Genomic DNA, 25,124 nt, shown 5'->3' on the forward strand with positions numbered 1-25,124 from the left:
AAAAACTGTTATATAAATTACTCTAACTTTACAACGAAATACCTTTAGTACCAAGTTATATAGATAGATGTCACTAAAAGCTTAATTCGTTAACTAGCTATTGTATTGCAATAAAGCTTCATTAAAGGGTTAAAAGTAAGTAAGTAAAGTCATAGGTCTAATAGAAGTCTAAGCTATTATTTTGACATTGTAGTTAAACAACTTTAAACGCATTTAATATTGTGTATTGTAATATGAAGTGTACCTATTGTTTAGTCTTTAGTTTCTAAAACTACCTAGCAAAAATTTATAATGACATTCTAAAGATCAAAATAAAGACATATAGTTATGAAAGAGTTAACTACAAGTAGGTCGGCACGGGTGTCGAACCTAGTTACTGATAACCCTTGAATTGGCTGTAAGCGGTCGAATCCAAAATGGCACGTGGACTGTGTAATATGGCTGCATGATAAGCCTGATGCTCTTCTTGCTATGTATACTTATTTCTAACTAGCTATTTTAGTGGAAAAGCTATTAAGAGATCTCTATTTAATTTTTAAGGTCCTATCCAATGGCACCATTAAATTACACAATCACGTAATAAAATGGAATGATAATTTAGGTACCTACTGTTTAAACAACTAACTAAATATGGGGGTCTTCAAGCGAAGAGTGAACGGGTACTTTCTAGGGAAGCGCGCTCCATCTTAGGCCACATCTCAGCTTACCATCAGGCGAGATCGTGGTCAAGCGCTTCCCTATCACACAATAAAAAAAAAATAAAAAAACTATAAAAGCACATATATTTTAAAAACACCGTAGAATATCAGTGGCTAAAACTAAAACAATCTATGTGCAATCTAGGCCAAGCAAATGGTGACGGATGATGTAATTAATAAAAAATATTACAGATTCTCATAAACACGTGGTACATTTTATAAATGTGTAAATAGGAATTCCGAGTGCGTAGTATTTTTCCGATAGCTGTTCAACTACTTATTCAAAATTTCAACAAAATCAACGATGTGATGTGCCACGAAAGGCAAACTTAGCTACTTATTTATATTTTATAATATGTATAAAAATATTATGTAGAATATTCGATACTGCCGAAGAAACACTGATCACCAACTTGCAAAAAAAATATAATACAAATCTGTGCTACATTTACCTACCTACGTAATTTAGCTCTTACACATTATTTTTTTAGGCAGGATTGAAAAATATATTCCAAAAATAAAACACGAAAATGATCAATGTCTATGTAGGGACCTACCTTTTGTATAAATCGTAAATGGTGGTGGTGGTATATAAAATAGTAAATATGTAGTGGTCACGACATACCTACCCACAGTACAGTGCAGTAGTAAGTAGTGTGTTAAGTTAAGAAGTTTGTAGTTTCATACAAATTATGTATTTTGTTACAATTATTTTGTAGGATGTTTCTTATTATATTGTTTATAACATTAACAGTGTCTTCACCAATTACTTCGAAGCCATGTTTTTATATTAAAACAACGTAAAAACAAGCGAAGTATCGAGAAATTGGAAAATCTGACGTCAGAACTCAGAACCCTTGATAAGGATCTGGCCTATTTCAATGAGCATAACAAACGTCAACAATAAGCATAATATTATTGTTGTTATGTAGGTCGGTGATTTACATGATATATAATTTAGACGATAAGGAAGTCGATGCGTGAATATGACGAGTTTATATTTTTAAAGAGAGGGGAACTTGTGCAAAGGAAGCTCAATTATTGATCGAAACTCGGAGTTAAATCAAGAATCTGTAACTATTTATGTTGATTTTTTTATCCACAAGAGCAACGAGCATAGTTCACTTGTATTAGTGTCTTCTAGATAACACACAGTTTATCAATTCCATAAAAGTGCAATCGTATGCATTTATCTGCCCAGATTCTACCGGTTCAGTTTAGCGTGTGTTGTTATTGTAACAACAGCTAACAGAGTAAAATAAGATTTTTTTTAATTAATTAAAATTAAATAAATTAATTACATAATTATAAATTAAAAGATTTAAATAATTGATAGATTTTTTTGTAGAATTTCTAACGTAGGTTCTTGCAAGATCTGCTAGTATCTAATATATTCCAGTCTGTTCGACACATTTTTAGTTACGATTAAAAAGCTTAATTATACGAATTTTAGAAAACTAAGTATCTAGTCTGTCTATTTGTCAAGCTCTATGTATAAATTTTATAAAAAAAATCCTTATGCCTAAGCTTTGTGAAGCTTTATGGAATTAAAGCTTTGAACATAAAGCTTTTTAGTCAAACAGACCGAAGCCCATGTCATCGTCAGATTCCTCGGGTTCTTCCTTCTTTTCTTCCTTGGCGGTTTCAGCTGTTCAGCAGGAAGCCACAGAACTATAGTTCTGTGCAGAAAGCATTATGAAGAGATTTTTGCAATCAGATATCTAAAGTTATAATTAGCTTAGGCACTTTAGGTATAGTGGCCTAGTATATTAACTACTGTATAGTGGCCTAGTCTACTGTACCTACCTAGTATTTAATTTTTCAACTTAGGGCTGATTTTTCAATCCTTGGTTAAAACTTATTCATCGGATAACGTATTATATACTACCATTTCAAAAATGTATTCTAATTTTCCGTATTTGACAGTTTATCGGTGACATTTTAAAATGTTCGTGTAATACTTTATTGGACGGATAAATTTTAACCAAGGATTGAAAAATCGGCCCTTACTATAATAATTATATTAGGGCTGTCAGTTGTCAAAGACTACAAATTTTACGTGAATAAAGTTATGTAACTAGGTGTTTGTAAAAAATGCATATTATTGAATACTGATGCTTTGAATAACCTCAGCATGATGCAACTTTTTCTAATATAACATAGCTCTAGCTTCCGAGCGAGAGAGATACAAAATATTTTGCAGCCGCCCCTGTCTAGCCGTGTAAGTTTATGTTTGTATTACATCACTTTTTACTTCAGCATTTCTCGTAGATTGGAAATATAATGTGAAAGGTTATTTTTTTTTAAACCAAAATTTTCAACACTAAATTGTATTTTTCATACAAAAAAAATAGAAATTAAAACGAAAATAACAAGAAATATAAAACACCGTTACAATTAATACTTTTGACAAGAAATTTATAGAAATTTATTAAAAATTATCATTCACATCATTAAATTTATCTAATTCGTGATAATACTTACACAAATATTTTAATTATCATTTAAACTTTAAGCATTACCTACATACCTATCTCTCAAATGTTTACAAAAAGTCGATTTAACGAATAGGTCAATGACACGCTATTCTAATTATTACTTAATTCCTAAAGTCACTATACAGTGCTAACGCACGTTACAATTTGCAATATAAGTAACCTGAAGAAGTGCCAATATTCATTCATGTTAGATTAAATTTCTTATGATTGCCGCAAAAAGTTTGTAACTAACTACGTCCTACGCAAACGATACAACTAGTTGCATCATAATACCGAGCCCTGCAAGCCGCTTGGGCAATATTCCCGCCAATAACGCCCGCCAAGCATTTTTTTTTTTAAATTTATCTAATTCGTGATAATACACAAATATTTTAATTATCATTTAAACTTTAAGCATTACCTACATACCTATCTCTCAAATGTTTACAAAAAGTCGATTTAACGAATAGGTCAATGACACGCTATTCTAATTATTACTTAATTCCTAAAGTCACTATACAGTGCTAACGCACGTTACAATTTGCAATATAAGTAACCTGAAGAAGTGCCAATATTCATTCATGTTAGATTAAATTTCTTATGATTGCCGCAAAAAGTTTGTAACTAACTACGTCCTACGCAAACGATACAACTAGTTGCATCATAATACCGAGCCCTGCAAGCCGCTTGGGCAATATTCCCGCCAATAACGCCCGCCAAGCATTTTTTTTTTTAATTTACCTGCATGCTTTGGCAAGGGTTCTTGTTCATACAGCCAAGTCAATATGATCAAAACGATTGAAGTAAAAGTGCGAAAAATGTATAAAATAAAGACAGTAATTAAATCAAATTTAAATTAGTATATATTATTTACTATAGTTGTGCCACGCGGTCTCTCCCGCATTGCTCCGTTCCTGTTGGTCTTAGCGTGATGATATATAGCCTATAGCCTTCCTCGATTTAATGAGCTATCTAACACCGAAGGAATTTTCAAATCGGACCAGTAGTTCCTAAGATTAGCGCGTTCAAACAAACAAACTCTTCTGCTTTATAATATTAGTATAGATTTACTGTACGGCATAGCCCATAGCCCCCATAGGTGAAGTTATGTAGCTAATTATATTGACGTGGGTCAAACGATTTGATTTAATTTAAATATATTACCAGAGTTCAATCGATCTGCCAAGAAATAAATTCATCCGCAACATTGTTTCCAATTTGATAAGATTTGCAGCAACAGACGTAGGTAAACAATTAACGTCATTTATTATATCCATTCATAGCTGATATTCAAGAAAAAAAACCGCTTATCGTTTATGTTCCTGTTCCATGTAAACCATTTATTCGTAGAATTGAAAGGTCATGTTCATTTCCACGACCATATTTGTTGTGGAAACCTCAGAAAATGGTATCTATATTATGCTTATTATTTATATGGTATGTAGTTAATACAAGCTCAGCATTTAATTTTGCATTTGCAACATGCATCTGGTTTCGTCATAAATATCGCTCCTAATATTTATTTAGTACACTTTGTACTAGGCGACTTAATTACTCATGATATCTTAGTACATTGTATATAATTCACACTACTTTGTTATTTTATAATTTTCAATAAAATAAAATAACAATTCTTTACTATTAATTAATCAATCACATGATACCAACGTGTTTAATATTTTTTCATTGAACTGAAATGGCCTTGATTGAAACATGGTTGCACTTTGGTTATAAAATTGATATGAAGAAATTGTAAACAGTTGTAAAAATTACATGCAGCATTTTTATCAAGGTGGCAAAGGTCAGAGGGGTTAATTAAGTAATTTTTAAAGGAAAAAGACTAGATATAAAACAAAGTCGCTTTCTCTGTCCCTATGTCCCTTTGTATGCTTAAATCTTTAAAACTACGCAACGGATTTTGATGCGGTTTTTTTTAATAGATAGAGTGATTCAACTTTGTACGTGCATCCCCGTTTTTCCCCGTTCCCGCAAGAATTTCGGGAAATCCTTTCTTAGGGGACGCCTATGTTATGACATCTACCTGCATGCCAAATTTCAGCCCGATACGTCCAGTGGTTTGGGCTGTGCGTTGATAGATCACTATATCAGTCACCTTTGAGTTTTATATATTTATATAAGATTAGGTTTTAGACAAAGCGGGCGGTGCCGCGGGCGGTAAGCTAGTATACCTATAAGTTAAATCTAAGCGAAGCTTAAAAATTATTTTGAAAATTAGAAACGATTTTATTGATAATTTTGTTTTTCATGAATTCAATGTCTCTTGTTCATGCATGGTCACAGGCCTTTCAAGGGTACTTACTATAAATAATATCAAATAAACATATTATATTTTATTATTGTTTACACAATTATCCGGACATGATAGTTGGATAAATATTACCCTCGATCATGTAGAAAACAGAATATTGTGTGTTTACGATTTTCAATTAATTATTCTAATTTAAAGAGGAGGAATCGGCTTAAAACTCTTTATTTTTCATTCAGGGATAATGAATTAAATGAGATTTTTATATACCTAATTATGATATGATAATATTTTAACGATATAACAATTATAAAACATACTTATAGTTACAATTTTTACTCATGTGAAAAAAGATTTTATTTTAATTTTATATGTCTCGGAGCTTCTAAAAAGACAGTGGTTCTCAATTCGGCATTCGACTTTTTATGCAAAAATATTTTTTGCTAATAACCTTTAGGTACTTCAAAATAGTTACATACATTATAGTATCCTAGTAGTTACATACATGAAATTTCTACAAATATATATATTTTCATCTCTATTTTTTTTTAATTTAGGTATCTCAATTCTCAAAGCTTTTCAAACCTCTTGAGCAAACAATATTAATTGATATTATTAAGGGCATAAAACTAAATGTACCGCACGCCGTTTCGTCATTCATACACGGAAACTCGACGAACTAACACGCCCGTTATAAAGTGCATAGTGCAGTGATTTTTAATCTGTCTCGTTGGAATTAAATTTAATAGGTATGTTTTTTTAATAAGTGTTAACTGTATGTAGGAATTGAATAATATTTGTTATGATATTATATCTAAAATTAATTATTTCTTGAATGGAGGGTAAATACAATATGTTTATGGAGATGTGTCTATTTTAAATTAGATTCATTTTCTTGTGAATGAAAAATTCGTATTTTGTGAGGGTCCTATAGAATTAATTATATTCATGGTTTAAAAAGAAAGCAAGGCATTTCATAATCGATTATACTTATTTTATTTTTAACTTGTAGTTGAATTAAATAAATTGTATTATTTAATTTTTGTTTTTATAGGTACCTTTTTAAACTGAAAATATTTTTTTCTAATAAAAAAAATAATGACACAGTTAAATTATTTAAAGACTATAGCTAGCGAAGCTAATAACTATTAATAATGCTGACCAACACTAATTTAATTTGATTTTTACTCTTGTTATTTTTATTTCAATAACTTCATATATCATTTATAAGACTGAGACGTTTAGGATCCTATGACTTGATCGGCTCGCCTGCGTCATAATTGCGTTAATATATTTATTAGTCAGTATAATATACTTAAAAGAATTGTATTTTCAATTATATAATCCACCAGACTGGTTAAAAATGGGTCACATCACACATGTCATAGGTCATAATACTTTTCTTATTTTATTGAGATCACAAAATTTTCTCTCATCGATAAGCGATGGTATCGCAAATGTTAAAGAGTGCAGATAAACTCAATTATTTTTCATTATCTGCTCTCGTTTCGAGCTGCATTTTTTAGATAATTAGATCTCAGTGATATTACCGCTTAAATACTGCTCTATACAGGTGTGTACTCAGGTAAATTAAATTATAATTTGTATTTAAGCTAGTCGTCAATTACTTTAGTCTTGCGACAATTTTCCGTATTACTTCACTATTACTATATGCGATTACTGCAGACTTGAGACTATTAGCGGCCTTACTACAAAATCCATAAATTGCATATTATCATTTAATGTTTTTCCTTCACAATGACTGGCCTGTAATACCGTTTGATTATAAAAACTTTTAAAAACGCTCGTGAAGGGTAGAACAATAATAGAAATGATAATTATTATTTCGGATATTCAAATTTTTCATAGGTCTGCGTACTTTTTCATTATATAATTTAAAATTCTCACACGAAATCATGGTAATTCTGAAATTAATGAATGCACCGTGATGAATTGCGAAAATAATTATAGCCCACTCAAAAAATTAAGTGAGCCAAACTTATAAAAATGTTCATAACCTTATTAAAATTACATAATCACACAGATTATACAATGTACATACTTAATTAATTCTATAGGTAGGTACAAGAAATGCGGTACATAAATCTGTAGTATTTTTATGCACATCTTCGCCTCACCTGATAACCCAAGATAACTTCTTTATGCATTTTTCTTGCACAATCAATTGTACAGAATTTTAAATCTGTTTTTTTATCAATAAGAAAGTTTAAAGTTTAAAATCAATAAATTGACAGTAATAATAGATTGATATCCAATGATAAGTACTTAGATATTTATTTCATTTGCATTTATTTAAATTTCATGAATTTCATTTTTTAAGTAAGTACTTAATTTCTTGCCGTTAATAGTGAAATATATATTTTTCCAAAATACCACACATGAACTAACATAAAATAAGTTAAATAAGTTATTCTTTTTAACAATTCAGCATCGGGATTGATTTTTTTCTATTCTTTTTTTTTTCAATAATACCTCGGCCCTTCTCGACCGGATACACTTTGAGCATCAATGATTTACAGTTACGTAGATCAATAGTGGTGACAAGAAAGTTCATCTGTGTATGTAATAACTAATAATCTAATTAAATGTGCAATGTGATCTAATCTTAGCAACACTATGATGCTATCTATATTCTATACATATAATAAAATCGTTATATTATATATTTATTCGTATGTGTGTGCTTTATTTATTGTCGCGCGCTGCATACATAATTTATTGACTGACTACAAAAAAAAGCGTGTGTGCCGAGCACACGTGTCAGAAGTGAAACTTCTTTGGCAAGATTCAAAGATACCACAATCGTCGCCTTACTCTATTACGTGACGGTATTACCATGACGCGACGCGCCTAATAAAGTTTCACTTCAATAATCTATGTACATATAATAAATCTGTAGAAGGGTCAATTCTGTACATTGAAAATATTGAAAAAATAAATAGCAGGGGGTGTTACTGGATCGATACCAAGCCCAAATATGTGATTAAAAAATTTTTTGTCTATCTGTCTGTCTGTCTGTATGTTCAGGCATCACGTGAAAACTAACGGTTCGATTTCGATGAAACTTGGTATAACCTTATTATCCTTATTATCCTGGTCATAAAATAGGATACTTTTGATCCCGGAAAAATACGTAGAAAAAAAACAAATCGTAATTTTTCTTAATTTTTCCGCGCAGACGGAGTCGCGGGCGGAAGCTAGTTGATAATATCTACAACAATCTTGTCACCAATTGAGGTACACTAAATACCTAATTAATTAAATTTTTTGTAAAGTTTATAAACACTGCATAATTATTGGTTATCTTATCACAAGGGGCACTACACTAACTTTTTCGTTCCGTTTCGCGTAATCATATTAATTATTTTTTTATGTCTATACAGATAGTTTATGTAGTTAGGTAATTATTAATTAACTAATATTAATTTTATATACTAGATTTTCGTCAGTGTAATCAATCCAATTCACATGGAGATAAAGTATTTAGCCATGAATGGGTCCATCTATATTGGTCCATGGACGCGCTAAAAAGTAAATGACAGCAAACAATCACCTTTGTATTTTTTACAATTGTACGGTCTATTATTTGTATTAGTAAGAGATACTTGACCAACACTTTTAAAAGAAGAAAGATTCCCATTCCTATACATTAAGATTTTTAAACTTCTATAGGTAAAGCTCTACGTAAAAGTACCCAAATTTCGACTTCTTTCAGAGCAGAAGGTACACACGGACAGACTTTTGCAGTTAAATTAATGTGATATACATACATATATATGTAGGTAAAACATAACTTTACAAATTTCTTGATCCCGTTGAACCGTAATATTTGAACTGGCGATAGGAGTATCTCTAATAAGATCATTGACTCGGGTTTCTGTTTCCATTCTGTTTCTAATCACTATGGCCAAATGACTTTATCTTTGGAATTTGAATAAATAATACCTATAGTTAATACTAGCTTATCACCCGCGGCTTCGCTTTGTCTAAAACCTAATAAATTATATACTAAAACCTTCCTCTTGAATCACTCGATCTATATTAAAAAACCGCATCAAAATCAGTTGCGTAGTTTTAAAGATTTAAGCATACAAAGGGACAAAGGGACAGAGAAAGTGACTTTGTTTTATACTATGTGGTGATACCTACCTGTATAACGATTTTCCTTTATATTTAGAAAAAAAACCGTCAGTTGATATTTATCAATAAACTAGATCTCGTATCTGTATTCTGTATATCTCGTATCTGTCTCTGAACACAAAAATCATATCATGGTCCATGGAATCGCTCCATAGATAAGACACAAAAAACAAACTTTGATGAGGAAAGAGCTTTCCAATAATTGTGGCGTTTTACAAAAAAAAAATTGATATAAGTAGTTTATAATTATTTCCAGAATGTCTCGTGTATGCGTAGTCGGCGCTGGCGCGGCTGGTCTTTGCGCTGCTCGTCATCTTCTGGAAGCGCCATGTGTATCACAGGTTGATGTTCTGGAACAATCTGGACAATTGGGAGGCACCTGGGTGTATACAGAGAACGTGGGTTATGATGACTTCGGCCTGCCCATTCATACGAGCATGTATAAGAGTTTGAGGTAAGCCTCCTTGATAGTTCTGATGTACTGGTATATCAAGTGCTAAATCAGAAACCTATAAACCCAATAAAATATTATTAAGTAAGTAGTTTAGGTGATGTAATCGAAAATGTTTGAGCATCGGTGACCTAGAATGAATGAAATATTTTTTTAAGGCAACTAGGAAAATATTTATTAAAAACAAAAGCTGGAAAAACACTATGAAGTTGTTTTTATTAGTCTAATTACGTTTGTTATCGATGTCTAGTTTTGTCTGATTTCAACATTGTTGTTCCATTCATAACATATCCGTTTACATCATATGGAAGCAAACGGATTTCGCTGTAATCCATACAAATAACCATTATCAGCTGTTTGCGGCACGTAACCGGCAGCCGGGTCACAGGGTATCAGGGCAACATAAACCGGCCGACATCTATCGATCACATCTTCGAGAAATGTCTGTAACTAACTCCTAATTGATGATGACGTCCGTGTGACGTAGTATTGAATGATTGATGAAACTTCGTAGGATACAAAAAGTGGCTTTGTTATTGCTTTTTCTGGAATGAAAGCATTAAGCATATAACTAACTATCCATGAACTCGCACACGTCATGATCTTTAAAAGATTAAATCGACGAACTGTTGACGAGCTTTTTTCAGCACACAGTTTGTATACGAAATTTTTTTTTCAGAACGAACCTTCCCAAGGAAATTATGGGATTCCCAGACTTCCCCATACCAGAGAGTGATAAATCATATTTACCTGCTAAAGACATGCTCGCCTTCCTACAACTGTATTCGGATAAACATGGTGTTACGGAACATATTAAAGTAAGTTGTAATAATTAAAAGCTTCGATAGATAGTAAATTTAATTTTAGATTAATATATATGTTACCGGAAATGTATGTAATCCGTCATTGTATTATAAGGTTCGTGTGTTGGGAGAGAAATGATACCATCGAGATCCAGATACAAACTGATTTATTTATTAAAAAATCTTACATTATATACTCCTCACATCTCGCCCTTAAAAATAAAATAAAATGAAATTGATACAAGATTTCATTTTATGAAAAAAAAGTTAAAATATAAAGTTAATACAAAACTTTATTTAGTAATAACATTAATCATAGTTCATAAAAATATAACATGAATAACATACAAAGTAATCTTAGACACTTAAGACTATTGTTTACATAATGCATGAATACGATATTACATTAAACAAGCTAAGATAATAATAAATAATTGATCTTTAATTATAAGTACAGTCAGTGACAAAATAATATTATGTATTTTGTATGATGTAATATTTCTTAAGCTAAACATGATATAATTTGGTTCTGTTTTTATGAATAATATCAGTTTTACCATTTATTTCGACTTTTACATTTGGTGACAAATCTTTGATAACCTTATAGGGACCAGAATAAAGGTTTGATAACTTATTACCTACTTCATTTTTAACAAGAATTAAATCACCAGTTTTGTATAAAATTGGATTAATATGATTATCATAATTAATTTTTCTTTGTAATTTAGTCGCTATAAGATTTTTTCGAGCTTCAGCATGAGCTGATTGTAGTCTGTATTTTAACTCATGAGGATAACTATCGTAGTTATAGAGAGGATCGACATGTTTTAGTAAATTGTTGGGTAAATTACATTTCTTGCCGTAAACCAATTCAAATGGTGTAAATTTTGTCGAACTGTGTACCGACGTATTATATGAAAAACACCAAAACGGAAGCCATGTACTCCATGTTTCATACTTACCTTCTGATTGAATTCTCAGAAATGCTCCTAGATGTTTGTGAGAGTTTTCCAATGCTCCTATACTCTCGTGATGATATGCTGTAGAGTTCAATTTTTTAATATTAAGTAATTCACATACCTGTTTGACTGTATCAGACATGAATTCTGCACCTCTATCGGTAGCTATTTCTCTAGGTACTCCATGTTGCAATATGAAGTTGTTTACAAGACTTCGCGCGACTTCTGTTGAAGTTTTAGTAAATAATGGATAGGCACAAACATATTTTGTCAGTTCACACTGTATGGTTAGAATATAAATATAACCATTACTGTCCTTGTTTAATGGTCCAACTAAGTCCAAAAAAATTTTTTCGAATGCCGAATGAGCACTCGAGGTGATGGCCATTGGCTCTTTCACCTGAACAGTGTACTTTTGTTTCTGACATTGCGGACACTTTAACACAAATTGTTTAACATCAGATGCCATACTAGGCCAGAAATAGTAACGCTTAATATTGTTCAACATTCTTCTTATGCCTGCGTGGCCACTCGTAGGTAAAAGATGAAAATCGTTGAGTATTACTTTTCTGTCATCTACATTATCGATTGTTTCGACATCTTTTATTATACATAACCTAGGACCTACATAGTTAGTTATGTTTTTAATTTCACTTGCAAGTTTATCGACAAATATCTTATTATGTTCATTTTTTATTAAATATATTTCGCTTATATTAATTTTCTCTGCAAAATCACTAATTTCCCTCACAAATTCGGCTCGCGAGACTTGTGTTCGAGAAACTGGATTTATGTAAATTGTCTTTTTCTTAGACACGTAAATTAATCTTTTACTTTCACACGTAATTTCATTATTTTTCCTAAATCGGTCTATAATAGATTTTTCCGTAAATCTCATCTCGACTGCATCTTTCGGCCTAATATGAGTTTCTACGACTTTTGGTTGATCAGGCCAATCGTCTGAAGAAATCATATCATGGTCGCAAGAAGTGTCATTTAGTCTTTTTCTCTGTGCACGCGTCATCACATATAAACATTCATTCATCTCCTTCAATTCTTTCGAAGAAACTTGAATCCTAGATAATGCGTCTGCAGCTGCATTATCTTTCCCTTTCACATACTCGACAACATAATCATACTCTTCTAAAAGCAATCTAAATTTAAAAAGTCTACTCGATGGATCTTTTAAATTAAATAAGTAAACAAGAGGCTTATGATCTGTGAGTATTTTAAATTTACGACCGTATAAGTATGGCCTAAAATATTTTATAGCCCACACCACAGCCAAGAGTTCCTTTTCTATGGTGGGGTAGTTCTTCTCCGCTTTATTGAGATTTCTACTAGCATAAAACAGCGCCTATTGGCCGTTTATCTTTGTTGCATAAAACAGCGCCTAGGGCATAGCCAGAGGCATCAGTCTGCAAAATAAATTCGTTTTCATTCGAAAAATTTGGGTATTGTAGTACGGGAGGTGATATCATACTATTTTTGAGAATTTCAAATGACTTTTGACATTGACTATCCCAAATAAAGGTTGCATTTTTTTTACACAATAAGTTCAAATAATATGCCTTTTCTGCGAATTTGTCTATGAATTTTCTATAGTAGCCGGCGAAAGCTAGGAAACGCTTTACTTCGTCAGCACTATTAGGAACCGGATAATTTTGAATAGTTTTAATTTTTTCTGGGTCAGGTAATACACCATCCTTCGACACTACATGTCCTAAGTAAAGGATTTCTTTTTTTAGAAAAGTACATTTGACAGGATTTAATTTTAAATTAGCATTGCGTAGCCTTTCAAAAACAAGCAAAAGGTTTTTATTGTGATCAATTAAATTTCTACCCATAATAATTAAATCATCTAAGTAAACCAAACATTTTTCATATGATAAACCTGCCATAGCCATGGTCATCATACGTGAAAAAGAGCTGGGGCTAGTTTTTAGACCCATAGGCATTCTAGTCATTTGATACTGTTCTCCTGCACAAAATGCTGTATATTTTCTACTATTATTTTCGAGTTTCACGTTAAAAAATCCTTGGTTTAAGTCTAAATGCGTAAAATAAACACATCCACTGAGTGAATCTAAAATTTCTGTAATGTTTGGAAGTGGAAATTTATCGTCTTGAATGCAGTTATTATGTTTTCTATAGTCAATGACTAAACGCCATTTCTTTTCTCCGCTGGAGTCTAATTTCTTAGGTACGAGTAATACCGGACTAGACCACTCACTAGTACAAGGTTCGATAATACCTTGCCTAAGTAACTCATTAACTTGTTGTTTAAGCTCATTTTTCTGTGCATGCGGTAGCCTATACGGTTTTGTATAAATCGGATCAACATTAGGTTTTAAAGTAATTTTATGCTCGTAAATATTCGTCGTATTCAATGTATCGCCAGGAAGGTAAAAAATATCTGAATACTTTGCGCAAATCGATTCAATAGTAGGTATCTCGTTCTTCTGTATTTAAATAATTTAGATTTAATAATGAAAATAAAGTTTTTACGCGATGGGCATTATTCGGTAATTGCTTAAAATCGCATAATTCGTATTCACTAGCTTTATGAAGGGTGGGATATATTTCTTTTAGTTCTATATCCGAATCGGTTGTGTTTAATATACGAATAGGTATTTTTCCGTTTAAGGGTTTTACTAAACAACTAGCTATAAATATACCTTGTTGCAATTCTGTTGCATTTATAACACATTCCTCCGTTTCACACGTATCAATGAAATGAATAGACTCCGATCTAGATGGTATAGTTATGGATGTTTTATCAATTATTATTAAAGGTAAATGAATATTAACATTATTATTCCACAAAATTAAACTTCGATTACCATAATTTAAAACAGATTTGTACTTGCTTAAAAAGTCTTGTCCGAGAATGCCATCTGCCTTACATGGTAAGTGTTTAAAAACATAGAACTTATGCTGTAGTGTTTGATTTCCTAGAAATAAATTTAAGTAAGCATATCCAATCGATCTTATTTTACCGCCTATACCGCTGACTAAGATATTCTCTTTATGGATATGAATGTTTTGATTACGAACATGTTTATACTTTATGACTGAAATTGATGCACCGGTATCGACTAACAAATCGTAACAATAATTATTTTGCAATTTTATTTTAACAAAACCCGTATTACTATTAAATGATAAAATATGGTTTTTATTCACGAAAAAACTTGCTCGTGTTTTGAATATCTTGTACCGTTTCAGGCTCGGTTACCGTTGATACTAGTCTATTTACCGTATGTTTATTAGTTTGATATGATTTATTATAATAAGACTTACCTCGTCCTCTGTAATTGAAATTCGGATGGCCTCCTCTATACTGCTGCGCTTGCGGCTTACCTGTGAACGTGGATCGTCCCCGTACGAATCTCTGGTGTCCTCCTCTATACTGTTGGGTTTGGGGTCTACCTGAGAATGAGGATCGTCCCCGGCCTGGTCGATGGAAAGCTCGGCCTCTATAATTCATAGTCAAAATATCAGTTGTTGGCGAAGAATTAACGTCTTCGTCAATTGCGGCTTGAACAGCGTCTTTTAAAAAGCTATAATTTCTTGCTGAAATGATTGTACTGAGCCTGCGATTTCTCAATCCATCAGAAAAACACTTGATGGCATGTTTCTCGTTTAATGGTTTAAGAACCTTAAAGTGCTCTTGGTTGCCATCGGATTGAGCGATCGTAAGCTCCACAAACATTTCCGTTATTTCTTTTCCAAAGTCATCAATAGACATATTATTTTGACTTGCGTTTTGTAATCTACGTTGAATTGCAGAAGCAGATTTTTTAGGCAGTAAATTTAATTTAATATCTTTTATTAAGTCGTCAATATTATGATATGTAAAAGATAACTTTAATTTGGCTGCCTGTGATAGTCTGCTCTTTAATACAAAATTAATTAATTGTTTTTGGGATGACTCGTCTAATTCTGTTTTATAATATTCAATCCCATCAATTAACTGTTTTATACTTGTCTCATCATCAGATGAAACAGGTAAAAGCTGTAAAGCAACTTTTAAATCGAATTTAGAAGTCATCTTGCAAGTTGATTCTTCAGAACATAAGTTGAATATTTCTTCATAAATTTTATAAAAATTACAAGTTAATTCATCTATTACAATACATTCACTTTGTTTAAAATTACTTTTCTTATTAGAATAATTTTCTAAAAATATATTAAAATCTCTGAGTAAAATATCAGCATCTGCTATTTTTTTTACAATTAAACTACCTTTTCTACGACTTGGTCCTATTTTTATCAAATATTTTCTTATTTCAACCAAACTATTATATAATTCATTCAAAGTTTCTGCCATATAGAAAAATTATAAACCTTATAATAATAACATTAATATCTATACATACCGAGTAACATTCATTACACACGAACACTTTCTAACATATTATATTTTTATTATTATATTTATGTATTATATACCTTATATAAGTATCCATACTATAATTAAAAATTAAAATTATTACTTCTAAAGTCCTCTAAATTGTCCATTTTTTTTGCACTAACACGTCATTTTTTTTTAGATTTATTTTTCATTTTTTTTTATTACACTTTTTCACTGCACTGCACTGCACTTTAGGCACACCTCAGGCTTTATCTTCTGGATCGTTTTTTATATCACGTTGAATGCCTCCACGCCATCGTACAGATTTGTATATTCCGTCCGTCCGTTTTATAAACTTTTGTATATTCCGTAAATAAACAGTAATGCCACGATGCTTTATTTGTAGATCCATATTTTTGATTAATTTTTAAGACACACACAAGTGTCCCGGCACGGCGAAATATAGATGTATTTTTTTCGTCATGATGGCAACTGACACCCGACGATGCACCATATATGGCTAGCGGAATGCTAGCACTGGCAGGGTCGCCATATAAGGTTCGTGTGTTGGGAGAGAAATGATACCATCGAGATCCAGATACAAACTGATTTATTTATTAAAAAAATCTTACATTATATACTCCTCACAGTATACAATTCCTAGGAAATGTATACAATTCCTAAAATCGTACGGAAATGTGTGAAATAAATTATTTTATACACATTTCCTAGGAAATCTATACATTTCCTAAGTAGCTATCGGAAATGTAAAACATTTAAGATATTGATATGTCGTAGGCAAGTTGTATATAATCTGGCCGTTTACAAACGGTCGGCATTTTGTAGTAACTATGCCGATAATTCTTCATCAGAAATTTTTGGTTTGGATAAGGGTTTTGGGTTTGGATAAGGGATTTGGGTTAGGTTAGGTTCGTGTTTTTTAAAACTACACAGAAATAGGAGCCCCACGAAGTGGGGCTCCGTCAGCTCGCGACCGTCTTTTTGTAGAATTTTGGAAAAAGACGAATTTTCGGCATATTAAAACAGCTAGCCGTAATGTAATACGGCGGATTGTACAATCCGACTGCGCCAAATATACGCGAGGACAGCGGGACGAGGGGACTGATTACTTGCAAAATGAAAATTTGATTTTATAACTTGAATAAGTTGATTTTGTGATATTTACGTTAAAAGTTAGATAGTTGATTTTTAAAATGTTAATTAGTAAGATAATAATATGAACATAATATTATTACAATTTTACGGTATGACTGTTACCCAATTGTATCAATAAGAGCTATAATAAAAAAATAACAACGTGTTTTATTACAGAAAGCATTCCTTTACATATCATTACTTTACACATTTCCTAATACGATATAGGAATTGTATACAATTCCTAGGAAGATTATACATTTCCTAGGGTATGCATGCATTAAATAGTTTTTTAAACAATATTTTATACATTTCCTAAATGGTATCGGAATTGTACACATTTCCTAGGAATTGTATACAATTCCTTGATTTCATACATTTCCGGTTACATATATATTATATCGATGACGTTGCTACAGAATTAAAGGTAGATACCTACCTCTATATGTCTAGGCCGTAATTTTTAAATTGCAATGCAAATTATGCAATTATTCGTAAACAATCTATTTAGGTATAATATGTAAAAATGGCATATAATCGTGCAAAAAAGCTCGATAGTGCACCAAAGGATAAGGTGTATACAAAAGGTGTAAATAAACATTCTCTAAATTATAATGAGAAGAACAGAAATGTTATGAAAACCATCATAGATTTTATGAGAAAATATGTTACAACTTTACCTATAATGATACCAACTTCCACGCTATAACATTTACTTGTTCAAAAAAGTTAATGGCGAACCCGTAGCAAGCGGCTCTTATAAAAATATTTGACTCTAATAAAACACGTTTATTTCAGTTCAAACAACACGTCCAACAAATAAAGCCCAAGGCTGGACCTTCGGGCGAACTCTGGGACGTTACCTACAAAGATCTGACCACCTCAGTTTCAGTGACAAAAGAGTATGACTATGTATTCATTTGCAATGGACATTATAATACGCCGTTCATTCCTAATATCCCAGGACTGAAGGAGTTTGAAGGTACATACTAGTTTTTACTTGGTTTTAGATCTATTTCAGACGTTCTTTTCTTTTTAATAAACGGATTAAAAATAGCATAAAAGCATAATTTATTCTCAGAGACACTTTTTTAAACATAATCGCACTTAAAATTATATATTCTGTGCTTAAAGATTAAAGAACACCCTACAGCCTTCAGATTAATTTTCAAGTAAACAGGTTCAAATTTTGATAATAGCAGTTATAGTTTTGCATTTATCTAGCAATAAGTATTTTTCTATTTACTTAATTTTTTTGCCAGCAAAATACATTTTCTGTCTCCGTCAAACTGTTTAAGCTCTAAATAACCTTACGACCTTTTCAGGGGACGTGATGCACAGCCACGACTACAGAGTGCCAGAAATATTCACTGGCAAGCGTGTCCTCGTGATCGGAGCCGGTCCCTCCGGCATGGACATAGCCCTGGAGATCACCAGCGTCACCACGAAGGTGATCCTCAGTCATCACCTGAAGGAGGAACCGAAGAGCGTCTTCCCCAATAACCTGGTGATGAAGCCTGATGTAGTGAAGCTGGATGGAAGGAAGGTGACCTTCAATGATGGCAGTGAAGATGAAGTGGATGTCGTTTTCCTTTGCACGGGTAGGTTTTGGTTTTATGATGAGAATAATATAATATTATTGACAAGTTCAAGTTTAGATGATTTTGAAAATTAATTAATTAAATTACTATACATAAACGTAGTACCTACTACCTATGTAGATTTTAGTACTATTACGTACGAGTTAAGGTACGAGTTTGAAAAGACCTATCACTGTTTAAATAACAAGCTAACTTTGTGTAACTCAGGTAGAAAGAATATGACCTGTCTTCAAAACAAATATAGTTAAAACCGTTTTGTACCTATTTGCATTAGCAACCATCAGCTTTTCAGTACCTACTATGTATTTATTACAATTGTTTTCTCGTTCTTTGATTGGTATTCAAAATTTTAGAAATAATTTAAGAAGAAACTTATAACCATTACTACTTCCCAAATATGAAAACATTAGGAATTAAGATAAATAAAACAAATATATCCGTTAAAAGACTTTTAATTCCATTCCAATGTTACTAGGACTGTATTCCACTAGAGAGGTCTACATTGATTGTCAACTTCCAGGCTACCTATACAACTTCCCGTTCCTGGACGAATCTTGTGGTATCGTGGTAGAGGATAACTGTGTGGAGCCATTATACAAACACTTGGTGAATATACAGCATCCAACTATGTGCTTCATCGGTGTGCCGTACTATGTATGCGCTTTCGCCATGTTCGATTTGCAAGTGAGTTGCAGTTATACAATTTATAAGTAGGTATAAGGTACATAGTATAAGTGATAATATTAGTAGGATTTTTTCTTGCCAACTTCTTTTGTCATTTCAGATTTCAAGGGAATCTGTTAGGTACTTCTAGAAGTTTTATTTCACACCTAGAATTTAACACATAGTTACAAACTTAAAAAAATACAAAACGTTTTTAACGTTTACGTGTACTCACATATAACACTTAATAGTACCTACCTACCTAGCAACTAGTGCAAGTGTAATAAAAAAAACCGGCACCAAATTCCGTCACATCAATCATGATATTGACCGTTTTTATTACATTTTGTTTCATAAAATCGGTCAAGCCGTTTCCGAGGAGAAGGTACAGCAACTAAAACAGTGACAGTGATATACTTACTTACGTTTTCATATACGAGTATAAGATAATAAAAAATGAATGATATAAATTATGAATCAATGAATCAAAAATCAATAATTATAATTGCCTTCCTTTTGCTAATTTATTTTTAATTATCAATAACACAGGTTCGTTACTACGTGCGATCAATGAACGGCGTTTTCAAGTTACCATCTCCAGATGAGATGATAAAACACTGGGAGGAAGAGAAGCAGGAACGAGCAGCACGCGGGTACACCAAGCGGCAGGCGCATATGATGGGACCTGACCAGGTTAGTAGCACTTACAAGGAACTTACAAGAGCTGAAGACCGATTACAGAACCGACAATGAACGCTTGTCCTATAAATCCATAAGGAAGACTTTTGTCTAGTAGTGGATGTATTGATTAAAGGACGACCAAAATTACCAGGTTTGTAGCTCAACACTAGCCGCTTACACTTAAACATATTAAATAACCCTAGATTAACTCGAGTTGTACGAGATGATGCAGCATTGGAAACAAGAGTAGCAGGAACTTGGAAGGGCTAGGGGATACAGGAAAGGCAGTGATCGCTCTTGTTGGATGACTATGAGGCTTTTATCCAGTAGTCGACGTCGTAACGCTGAAACGACGACGACTAGGTTGGTAGCACTAGAAGGAACTTATACATAGAAATAAAATCTTGCTCCGGGCTGAAATTGGAATCGACGGAACGTCGTTGTAAAGCTGCCATCAAAGAGCAATAGAAACAGGAACGAGGTACCATATAACATAAATAATTTATTCCTATAAGTGTTCATCCAGGTTAAAATTAATCAATAAAAAAATTCATTCAACATTCTTCAAACGCGTAGCAAACACAATCTTTACAAGATTTAAAATTCAGTTCTTTTATTTATTTATTTATTTATTTCATTAAGGATCACCAACATGACATACACTGATACATAGAATAATATCATTTTTAATATCCAAAAACAAAACTTAGCTATACATAACTTTTTTCGACTAATAAAAAGACATCATCAATCTATAAATAAATTTTCCCAACAGAATTCTACAAGCAATTACAGTCAATTGTTTATATTAACCAGTAATAGAGAGGAAATAAGGTTACTCATTGATTTGCATTTATACATGGACATTTGAGGTTTTCTTATGATAATGTAGATACTGGAATAATATTATTATGTGTAAGGTCGTAGTACGTTGCTATGTCCAGAAAGGTTGAGCTCTGAAGGTAAAATGATGATAGATAATAATAAATAACTTAATACTTTTCCTATTCAATATAAATTTAATAATAAAATAAAATCAAACAGTATGTACTTACCTATTTTCTTAGTATTGATATTTGATATAATATTATCGATTTAAAGAATCGACTAAATTTATTCTTGACTAGCTGTGCCCTGCGCTTTTACCCGCAGTGCTCCGTTCCTGTTGGTGTTAGCGTGATGATAGCTTAGCCTTCCTCGGTAAATGAGCTATCTAAGACCGAAAGAATTTTTCAAATCGGACCAGTCGTTCCATGAGATTAGCGCGTTCAAACAAACAAACAAACTCTTCCGCTTTAACTATAATGATTTTTTCTGTAAAAAAAATCAGTTGGAGTTTGCATAATTGATAGCTTAATAATTATTCTTAAACCTAGCCACCTAACAGAAATCGCAAAATTATAAAAAATTGAACATTCTCTTGCAATGCGAACGTATCCAGGTACTTGACCTATTTGTTATATTATATTTTGGGTATTAAAATTATTAATTGCTATATCTAACGAATTTCGCAGTAAATATGTATAAAAAAATGATAGAATTTTGTTTAACATTAGATAAAGTTTTATCAATGTTTTATTCACACTAGTTTTGATTAAAGGCTGACTACTACATATCTCTATCATTGGAGAGCGGCAGTCGACCCCTTCCGCCGGTATACACGGCCATACATAACGACAGCAGTTTGAAGTTTATGGACGATCTTGCTAATTACAGAAATGAAGTTTATACAATCTTGGATGACGAGAAATTTGTTGTAATGAAAGTGTGATTTAAACTTATATTGAGTTTTAAGAATGTTTTAAATACATTTTTATTATTATAATAGTCTACTTATATGTATGTTAATGTATTCATTGATTGTCATTATAGCTAACTACGTAAATATCAGTGTTTAATGTTTAAATATTATACATATACCTATCAGTGTAGATATCAAATAAAATAAGCCGCAAATAATGTTGTTTCGATAGATTTAATTGACCTTAAAAATTTATATGAATTTAAAAAGGAATCCATAGGTATGATATCTATATACAAAATATCCATACAAAAAAATATGTTAACAATAATGTTTATATGTAGGCGTTTAGAGGTGACGAATAAATTTTAATGAAAAGGATAGAGAAAAAAAATGACAATAAACTTTATCTAATAATGTTTTGCAAAGATTTTGCAACATACTTTGTTTTTATCTGAAAAGGGATTTTAAAAAACATTAATTGCATTGGTAAATAATTATAATTAGAAAAGAGCAGAATAAATAGAAAATGCGGAATAGCTATGATTTCTTGATAGTTATAGTTATCTACCTATCGGTTATCGTCTAAAGGTGCATTTACATCCAACGAACATAGAGCTAGCTGTAAACGAAAACTCGTATGCAGTATTGTTCAGTATTAGAACGTTACATAGAATATTTTCGAACGTACTAAGAATAAAGAAAGAATACTCTGCGCCTGCTTACCTACATTAAAATAATTTGACATAGTGAGGTTAGAATGAGCATTCGCCTGTTTGATGTAAATGCACCGTAACATAAAACTTAAACTCGACAATTCTTTACGATCGTTTTAACGTTTATCAGGTATTCAAGAATTTCATTTTCATTCGTTTCGGTAAAATATGGATTAGGTTTATTGACCGTTTAAAATCGCTATTGGCTTCACATAGCACTTGTTCGTAGCAACTTATTTACAATATACTTACGTAAACCTATTTTTGCACGCTTTATTAGCTTCCTCTGTTTTAATGTATTTTCAATAACCTGGTGACAAACAGACAGACAGACAGATAGAGAGCAGTCTCAGTAATAGGAATCAATTTGCTCCCCCTGGGTACCTACGGAACCCTACAAACTATAATTAGTTCTGAATAAGAATGGATTCTGTATATATTCTGAATATTAAGACTTCAATTTAATATTATAATTTTATAATAAGTTCAAAATCTCAAACTTCTTAATTGGGTACCTACCTACATATTTATCATATAGGTACTTCATAATAATATGTATATCTTGATATTTATATTAGGTATCTACCATGTTTATATAGGTAAAAATCAAAATAATATGAGTAGTGAGGTATTCTCACAAAAAAATTTAAGGAAATTTAGTGCAAATAAAATTTAAATTTAGATTATTAAAACATGATCAATTCGATTTTATATTCGAATTTTTAAAAGCAAAATAAAAGATAAAATCCACATTAATATAGTTAAATAAAACCACAACAATAAAAATATATTTATTTAAAAACACAAACAAACAAAATAATACAAATAAAGTCGAATACAAAGGTACCAGGACTCCACGATTTGTATGGGATGAGCGAAATATTTACGGGAAATACGTATAGCGCGCGAAACGTCTTGATCCTTTCACTATTATTCTCACAATGGCGCACGTCGTTCGCATTGAAAGCAATTTATTATTATGGCCTTATTCAGACAAGTTCGTTATTAAGCTCTGCAAGGTTATCAAGGTTAAACGTTGATATGTATGAGGATCTTGTGACTCGGTTGTCATAGTGATGCTGAGAACCTAAAATTAGATTTTGTTTTTAATATAAACTTATTTTTAAAAACATTTGTAATGAGATAATCTCGTCATTAACAGTTGACACTGAATAACACTAACATTAGAAATTTCATAATTTTTACTGAAGTTCTAAAACAAAGATTATGGAGATTTCATAGCATAGTTTCACTCGCACTAAAATTCCGATCCAATTTTATTTTTATTTTTTTAAAGGTTAAGGGTCACTTACTGACCATACATAAAATGCTGACATATCCAGGTGGAACTTCGCTCGCAATCTTAAAGAAAAGTTTTTGGCCGATATCTCGAAAACTGTCCACTTTAGGGCAAAAATTATTCAGACGTTGTCTGTAGAAAATAAAATTTCGCATATTTAATTTCCTGTAAACTTTATCGTAAAACTTACCGTTTACGATTTATGCGCTTGTCCACATGAACATAATACATCATCAAATCATGTATATTTTTGTGTCATTTTCCTTTCTATTTCTTTGTCCACTAATTTTTCGTAAAACATACCGTTTACGATTTATGCGTTTGACAAGAGTCCACATCAAATCATGTATATTTTTGGTTCATATTTCCTCCTTTCTATTTCTTTGTCCACTAATTTGACATTTTTTGTTCCAGCAACGATATTATGCGTCCCTCGCATCAGAAGCAAACACGAAAAATCTACCATCTGTCATCACCAAAATCCGTGATGAGAGTTCGATCAGATTTCTTCACAATTTGCAGAGCTATCGACAAGATGTGTATAAAATAATAGACGATGACACTTATGAAATTATAAGTAATGGGAAAAGGGAAGTTCTTTGTTGACCCTACAAGGGAATAATAATATAATTTTTAAGTTAAGCTCAAACTAGTGATATGTTCCTTTAAGTTTAGGATGCTGACGGTTATTTTAAAAATCTATTTGTAATTGTTAAATACAGGTGATTTGCTCAATTTTAATTGCTCAATTTTAATGATAGAATGTATTTTATTAAGTAAGTAATTGACGTAAATTATGTTATTGTTGTATAGAAGTTTGTAGATAATTTTTAATGAGCCTTTTTGTATTGTATTAAAGTGACATTTATTATAGTATGTAACTCGCCTATATTTAAAAGATGATGAATAAAACTCGATTTTTCAGCCAAAAATATTTTATTTAAGCGTATTTATAATCTTTATATTATCAATGCTGATATATTATTAAATCTTTAAATCTAATAATTATTTTATAGCTTCCCATTTAATTACATACTACGGTTATAGAATATTTAAAAACTTATAACAGACTTAATACATAATAAAAATATTAGG

At 31.6% G+C, this 25,124-nt stretch overlaps 1 protein-coding gene across 2 annotated transcripts; it reads left to right on the plus strand.

The window, feature by feature from the left end:
- Positions 1-6,077: 6,077 nt before the first annotated feature.
- Positions 6,078-24,920, plus strand: LOC123695510 (senecionine N-oxygenase). 2 transcript variants are annotated; one of them, XM_045641384.1, is made up of 8 exons: positions 6,078-6,190; positions 9,859-10,056; positions 10,733-10,871; positions 18,126-18,309; positions 18,653-18,928; positions 19,449-19,612; positions 20,141-20,284; positions 24,444-24,920. In XM_045641384.1, the coding sequence occupies exons 2-8, from the start codon at positions 9,860-9,862 to the stop codon at positions 24,633-24,635; spliced, it is 1,296 nt and encodes a 431-aa protein (XP_045497340.1). In that variant the 5' UTR covers positions 6,078-6,190; position 9,859; the 3' UTR covers positions 24,636-24,920. The 2 variants fall into 2 exon arrangements, with proteins under 2 accessions (XP_045497340.1, XP_045497341.1); XM_045641385.1 differs by lacking the exon at positions 24,444-24,920 and adding an exon at positions 21,873-22,228.
- Positions 24,921-25,124: the final 204 nt, after the last annotated feature.

The sequence above is a fragment of the Colias croceus genome, chromosome 11 (genome assembly GCF_905220415.1).
Source record: "Colias croceus chromosome 11, ilColCroc2.1".
Lineage (NCBI taxonomy): Eukaryota > Metazoa > Arthropoda > Insecta > Lepidoptera > Pieridae > Colias > Colias croceus.